Source organism: Etheostoma cragini, chromosome 19, assembly GCF_013103735.1.
Source record: "Etheostoma cragini isolate CJK2018 chromosome 19, CSU_Ecrag_1.0, whole genome shotgun sequence".
NCBI classification, from domain to species: domain Eukaryota; kingdom Metazoa; phylum Chordata; class Actinopteri; order Perciformes; family Percidae; genus Etheostoma; species Etheostoma cragini.
The window spans coordinates 17,577,599-17,585,423 of NC_048425.1; the positions used below are offsets into that span (position 1 = coordinate 17,577,599).

At 42.3% G+C, this 7,825-nt stretch overlaps 1 protein-coding gene across 2 annotated transcripts in view; it reads right to left on the minus strand.

The window, feature by feature from the left end:
* The window catches only part of pde5ab (phosphodiesterase 5A, cGMP-specific, b), a 48,499-nt gene that overhangs the window by 37,535 nt on the left and 3,139 nt on the right, over positions 1–7,825 (minus strand). For both annotated transcript variants that reach the window (XM_034856581.1, XM_034856580.1), the window contains exons 3-6: positions 6,056–6,145; positions 4,883–4,954; positions 4,261–4,350; positions 4,004–4,141 (exon numbers count right to left, since the gene is read on the minus strand). In XM_034856581.1, coding sequence (XP_034712472.1) covers positions 4,004–4,141; positions 4,261–4,350; positions 4,883–4,954; positions 6,056–6,145 — 390 coding nt within the window. The remainder of the gene's footprint in view (positions 1–4,003; positions 4,142–4,260; positions 4,351–4,882; positions 4,955–6,055; positions 6,146–7,825) is intronic.

The window sequence follows — 7,825 nt, forward strand, 5'->3', positions numbered from 1 at the left end:
GGAGATTGCAGTTGCTGTGCTGAGACGTGGGAATTCTGTAACCAAGCTCGTCGAACAATCCCCCTCGGTGGATGACAGTTAATTTGCTTTCTTTTCCTCTGGCGCTTGTTTTCCGCATGCGAGTGTGAAGCTTGTCAGTGTGTGTGTGTGTGTGTGTGTGTGTGTGTGCGTGTGGACACCCCTGAGAGGACAAGCCAAAGCAAATGTTGGAGCCCACAGAGGACTCTGTTCGGTTTGTGTGTGTGTGCGATTCAGTAAAGTGAAAGAGACCTCACTTACATTAAAACCCAGCATGCTACTGTTCTAGATGCTCATTATATAAAACGTCTTGATTTGCAGAACAGAAACTCTACATTTCCACTTCCTGTTAGAAGTGTCAGAGGTCTGTCTGACATATCTCATTATGCTCTTGAAAGCAACTATTCATTTAAAGTTGAGACATGAGACTTAATTTCAAGGAAAACAAAAAAGTCTTGTACCGTCCCATCCACTGCGAAGCTATTTGAGCTATTTGAGCTTATTTGAACATGATGATGGTTGCCTTGGTAACATCGGCTTCAAGTCCTGTCAAATGGTTGACTGTGAGGCACATAAAAAGGTGAATCAAAATATGATGAAATGTATTTGGACTTGACAGGGTTAAGTAACTTTTCAAATTTGTGAAGAAGGTTCGGGAGATGTTGGGAGCAATGATCACGCAATTGAGGAAAGAATTTAGGAAGGCAGCGCCTGGGTAGCTCACTTAATAGAGCATGCGGCCAAAGAGGTTTACGCCTGGACTTGGACTCCGACACGCGGCCCGTTGCTACATGTCATTCCCCCTCTCTTTCCCCTTTCATGTCTCCATCTGTCCTTTATAAATTACAGCCTCAAATGTCAAAAAAATGATCTAAAAGAAGAATTTAGATAGGCAGTCCCATTCAACCACGATGTGTTACCGTGTCCTTTGGCCCCAACTCTCCAAAGTTCCTGTCCTCCTGAAGGAGTATTTAAACTCATGCTGGAGACATTACATTACGTTTCTCTACACCAACAACTGCACCTCAGGAGACCGCCTGTGGAACTCCTGAAGTTTGCAGCTGGACCTCTGGGGTGAGCCTAACAACCTGAAGTTGAATGCTCCCAAAATTGTGCGGGCTCTGGAATTATTAAGGATTCCGGGGCTACGTTCTCCGAGAACACAAAGTGCCACATAAACGCCCTCATCAAAAAAGGCCCAGCAGAGGATGTGCTTCCTGCACAGCTCAGGAGGTTCAACCTGGCTCAGGAGCTGCTGAACCAGTTCCAAACTGCAATCATCCACTGTGCTCTGCACCTCCTTCTCTGTCTGGTGTGTCTCGGCCATCAAACAAGACAGAAACCGAGTAGGATAGTCTGAAGAAAGAATCCAGGACTTTTACATGTCTAGAGTCAGGAGTCACTAATATTAAATCTCAATCTTTCCTGTGTTGCACTCACAGACTTTGAGGCACATTCCCGGCAAGACTGTCCCACTATCAAATTATCAAGTGCATGAAAGCAGAGATTTTTTAGCCCTTTCTGAACACTTTCCGTATTTCCGCATGCATGCAGTCTTGGCTGAGACAAATTCCCATAATTCATAGCATTATAAAACAAGGGGTTGGCAGAGGAAGCCCAGAAGCATTTATAAAAAACTGTAAACAAGTTGGATTGAAAACCTTCCAGTCAAATTCATATCATTCTGGAGGAACTTATGTTTTCACCCAATTAATGTATAACATTGAGGACTGTTCCATTTTATATAGTCTAGCATAGCCAGACCTTCCTCCACAGCGCTGCGAAGGAAGGCATTCCTAGAAGGGAGAGAAGCATGCTCTGGTTTATCGGCATTTCTCTACGTAAACCAAGGATTTACCCTGCAGTGCTCTGGGGAGCACTTAACCATAGTCCTCATAAATCCACTGGAGACAGAGGAAGGGGACGGACGGCGGAATTTCCGGCGGCCCTGAGCAATCCCAGAAGAGGAAGGTAGTGGACTACATTTTATAAAATTCATCCTGGGACCAAGTGTTTGTACAGCCACAGAATAATCCATCACGTGAACTAAACCAATGAAAACGCAACTATAAGATGTCAAAAGCAACATATTGACTCCAGTGTAAGCAGCCAGGACATGTTCAACGTAGACTGTTGGAATCAAGTAGAGAACGAGTGTGTGTGTGTGTGTGTGTCTGTGTATACAGCATTTAGTATGTCAATGCACAGTTCAGGTAGCTGTATATCCATCAGATCACTGCAGGACATACCTCAACTGTTCATAGACATAGTGAAAGATGTAAACAGATGCTCCTTTATTAAAGTAACACCACTTCAAAAATGCTTAAGGCAAAAAACTGGCTGTCCTTGGAGCAGTGGCGTAGGCAGAAATAGTATTTATGGCTGGGCCAGTACAAAAGTGAATGGGCAGTTACAGATAATCAAAGAGGGAAAACTTCCAGCCAAGTATGGTTAGAATTATAAAAGATATAATGACAAGCGTCCAGCAAGGCGCCAAATCTTAAACAGTGTATGGAGTCCACGACAGTGACAGGATCAAAGCAATCTAATTACTACACTCACAGATAATTTATAGCACACAGACAGTTAGAAGCCATCATCAGTGTTCACCATTTCAATACTAGGTTACTTAAATAATAACGCAAGAAGCATGAAACCCATTTGACTTCATGTTACCTCAGTAAGGGCCTCCTCTCTCTCTGATTGGCTATCAGAGCCTCCTCTTTCTCTGATTGGCTGTAGACTAAACATGCTGCAGAAAAGCTCGTCCTTATTTACACACTAATCTGTCTCAGGAAACTGTCCATACAACATTAACAGTGCATTGCTTAGCACATCCATGGTAATGCATCTAAAAAGCCATCTAGTTGTTTAATTAGAAGAGAAGACTCATCGAAAACACACTATTACAGTGCCAGTGAGTAAAGTGGGGGGGGGTGGGGGGGGCAGCCCTGGCCCTGGCCCTGGCCCTTGCCCTGGCCCTGGCCCTGGCCCTGGCCCATTCTACTAACTACGCACCTGCCTTGGAGTCCAATTGCCATCAACCAATGGCTAAAGTGGATTTGTCAACTTTAAGGAAACTTGCATGTCTTCCCTATGCAGATCCTTCTATTTCTCACTCATTTCTTAAGAATACCGTAATATTTACAGTAAAAGCCAGATTACAAGTTCTTCCTACAAGACTCAACATTTTTATCTGGTTTCCCACAACTCAGGTCCCTCATTGTTTGCATCACACTACAGAACACATCACCGAAACATTAGCACACATCCTGAATGGCTGCCATGCTTGCGGGGGAATGTAAACAACACGACATAGCAGAGTAGTAGAGCTGATACTGAAATACTGAACAAACCATTTCTCCCTTTCAGTAACAATGTACACAGATTCTTTTTAGACCGAGGTCCTTACATACCAACCACTCCTAAACACCATCTCAGAGCTAGGCCAACACACTCAGAATCCGAATCTGAATCAGAACCAGCTTTCTTTGCCAGGTATGAGGACACATATGAGGAACTTTGCTTTGGATCGTATATTTATTCGCTACATATCCATATCCATATCCTGCACTTGCTGTAATGACAATAAAGTTGAATCCAATCTAATCTAATCTATTGCTCACAGTGTGCTTATTAATACAAAACAAATATTATACACACACAATAAACAGAAAGAATATAGACAGGTTGAGACTATAGTGCACTGAAAAGTGCAAAGTATGCAGGAGTTCATTATAATTATGATAGTATGATAGCACAGTTCAAAGTGTGCTGGAATAAATAATTCTATTTGTTATTATATAAGTCTATTATTACGGTATGAACAGTATAAACAGCTCATACTGTGTATATAGCTATGAAATCCGAGGGGTATGCTTAATAGTATGAAGTGGACTGTCTGTGTGTGTGTGTGTGTGTGTGTGTGTGTGTGTGTGTGTGTGTGTGTGTTTGTGTGTGTGTGTGTGTGTGTGTGTGCACTGACCATGGAGTCGTCATCAGCGATGAAGACTGTACAGGCCTGGGCCTGCATGAAGGACAGCATTGTCCCTGCGATCTTTCTCAGTAAAACCTCCAGACACTGCTGCTCCTCAAAGATCAGACTGGCCAGGTCCAACAGAACCTACACACACACACACACACACACACACACACACACACACACACACACAGAAAAAATCATCATGTTTAGAGTTGTGTCTATTAATACTCATATTGTCAGAGACGCACTTTGACACCCACCTGATTGCGTCTGTTTTCCAGCAGCGATGTCTCGTAGAGCTGAGCGTTGTGCAGGACAATGCCTGAAAAGGCCAAATAAGCTGAGAAGTCCTGTAAGGACAAGGGAAATTGACCGATTATATGAGAAAGGACGCACACAGGTGGACAAAGACGGACTGAGGAACTGGAAATTTTTATTTTCAGTGTATCCGGGAGACCTTTAGACAAAGACATCTTCTATTAACAGTCCAGGGTAGAACAGCTGATGACTTTGGTTAAACCGGAGGTGGGGGACTTATGTTAACAATGTTTGTCCCTGTCCTCTTGTCTTCTCTCTTAGTTTCTGGTCTGTAGACGGGTGTCCCCACCCTCTTGTCTTCTTTCCCCGTGTCTGGTCTGTAGACCGGAGTTCCCGTCCTCTCGTCTCCTATCTCTGTGTCTGGTCTGTAGACGGGCGTCCCCGTCCGCTTGTCTCCTCTCTCAGTGTCTAGTCTGTAGACGGGCGTCCCCGTCTTCTCGTCTCCTCTCTCTGTTTCTGGTCTGTAGAAAACTGCTCTTCTAAATGTCCAGGTTTTCCAGGACATGTGGGAACCCTGATGAACTGCATTAGCAAAATATCCTTCCACACTTGAACTTTACTAACCTTTTCATCCTGTTCAGTGAACGCACTGTCCTCCCCACATTTTTTATTAATAGCCTGAGCCACTCCAACTACCTGTGATGGATAGAATGGAGAAAACAAAACAGAAAGAGTAGACAAAAGGAGAATTAGTTCAAGTTGTCCCAGCTTCAGGTAAAAAAATAAAGTTGTACAGTAGGGTCAAACACAGCTCTATTAAAAAAAGTTGGTTGTAACTGAATTGAAAATAACTTGTATTATATGTACACAATGTAAATGGTACTATTGCCTTTTTGATAGGGTTTCTAATCAACAACCCTAAGGCTACCAGACATTCTGTCAACAAGGTTTGCATTGCTAAAGTAGCTAATGCTAATGCCTATAGGTCTACAACGTTAGCTAGCTAATTCTAGGAGGGAAACATAACATTGTTAAACACACTCAGTCATTTTTAGTATGTTCAAGTATGATTTTTAACCCGGTTAACAACTCTGGGCTAACCCACAAATTCATCAGTAACATTAACTGTATAGATAGACGACCTTTCTAATGGTAATTTAGCTAGCTAGCTAGCTAGCACACTCCTGTCTTCTGCCTCACTCTCCCAGCGCTTAGCTAACTGCGGAGCTAAGGGCGCTAACGGCAGTTTACTGAACTGTTGGGAAACAGACCCAGGTACCCGAGTCAGAAGAGCGGCCATTTGTAACGTTACACCTCTGTTAGCATTACCGGTCCCCCCCACCAAGCAAACACTGTTGAACAGATGAAAGATCTGGAAGAAGCTAGCAAGTGGACATTGAATTATTGCCATCCAGATTGGCTGAAATGTATTTTACCCACCTAAAAAAATCAATATCAGTTCAAATTTACGCTTTATTTAAAATGTTTCCAATGCTTTACCTTGCCATCAGCCCTTTCCGACGGGGAACTAAAGCCTATAGTGCTCTCTTCAAATCCACCAGACTCCACTGACAAAAATAGTCATTTTACTTCACAATTCACATTATTAATAACCATATTGATTAGTGGTAACATCCACCATTGTTTTTTGAGGTAGCCTTTTCAATTAAAAAACCTGGACAAAAACGCTGATGGCCTTGACCCTTAGGTGACCCTCTCTCCTTCTGGTATACGGTTAACTTCTAGTAGTTGCTGTACTGTATGCAGTGTGTACAACTTGTATGTGTACTGTCTTACCTCGTCTCTGTGGTTCTTGATGGGAAGGCAGAGGATACTCTGGGTTTTGTAACCTGTGACCAGGTCCACCTCAGCATTGAACCTTGGGTCCTGGTAAGCCAAAACACATGAAAAGAAAATTTGAAGCGATACTGTTTACAATTGGGTGTGGCCTATATTTTGGGACTCAAATCTGGTAATAATTTCAACCAGCTACACTTGTAGGCTCTACAGCAACGACTTGCATTAAAAACAACACTTTCTGAGCTGCTTGCATGCAGCTGTCAGCGGTATGCAACACAAAATTCTAATTCAAAATGGCCCCACCATTGTAGTTTTTTTTTTTGTGCTTGGTTTCAACCATAAGAAAGCTAAAAACTTCTTTGGTGTGTAAATGTGGAGTTCAACAAAGAGAAGTGGCTTCTGAAGACATGCAAACCACCAGTGGATTCAGAGATGTTATGTTTAGAGGACTATTCTCCTGTTGGCAACTCTCCCACCCACTGCTGATCTTTAAACAGTCGGTTTCTCTCTGTCAAAACTCAACTCAACTCTGTGTGTGGGGACTGTGTGTGTGTGTGTGTGTGGACGAAGAACCCTGATTTACACAAAACAGATTTGGTGTGGTATGATAACATGACTCCTTGTGTTTTTATCGCAAAATGATGAGATGGTTTTGTCAAATCTAAAAACCTGCTCCATGGAAAGAGTTCTTACATCTTACAATGTTAGAGGTGGACACTCATGTAGATTTGGAGACAAAGTCATGTTAATGATTAGTTGGGTTTACTACTGTTACTGGCTTTCCTTTACTTTGGCTCTCTTCTTCTCTGCTACTTCTTGCTCATTTACAGATTATTTAATTTGTCCCCCCTACGGTGTTTCGGAGTATCCTGCAACATACCCGTTGAGCATAAATGTCTCTGTGCATGATCTAAGGAGGTCCCAGCCACGGTGTTGCTAGTCAGGATACCCGATGCTTCAACCAGCTGTCTTGAGGGACACCGAGGCGTTCCCAGGACAGGATGGAGATATAATCCCTCCACCTAGTCCTGGGTCTTCCCCGAGGCCTCCTCCCAGCTGGCGGGCCTGGAACACCTCCCAGGGGGCCTCCTTACCAGATGAACAACCTCAACCTGCGGCTCTACTCGGAGTTCCTCCCGGATGACTAAGCTTCTCATCCTATCTTTCTCAGAATACAGCTTAGAAATATAGGATGGATATAATAATGTTGTATTCATATCATAATGTAATTCTGTTTTTCAGTTATACAGTTGTAGCTGAAAAGTTATGACCTGTGTCACACAGAAGTACAGGAGCATAAGGGACCTTAACATTTTTACACCACACCATAATACCATACCCTTATTCAGAAATCGTGACACGGTTAAGAGATCTAAAAAAACAGGTCTCTTTGTCACCTTTGGCGATGTTTTTGATGTTTCTTTTGGTCCGTTTTCAGATTTTTTGGGATCCCTTTTTGGCTTCTTTTATTTCACTATGTTTCTTTGTAATTATGCTCTTCCTATATTTTTTGTCACCTTTTGTAAAAAGGTTTTTTTTCACCATTGGCAATGATTTTGACGGTTTTTTTGGTCCGTTTTTCAGATTTTTTGGGATCACTTTTTGTAAACAAGTCATTTTTTTGGTCACTTTTGGCGATGTTTTTGATGGATTTTTTTTTTTGATAACTTTTTTTAACGTTTTAAAATAAAAAGTTTATTTTTTTCCTGATAAGACCATAATAATCTTTGCAGCCCTTACATATATATATATATATATATATATTTA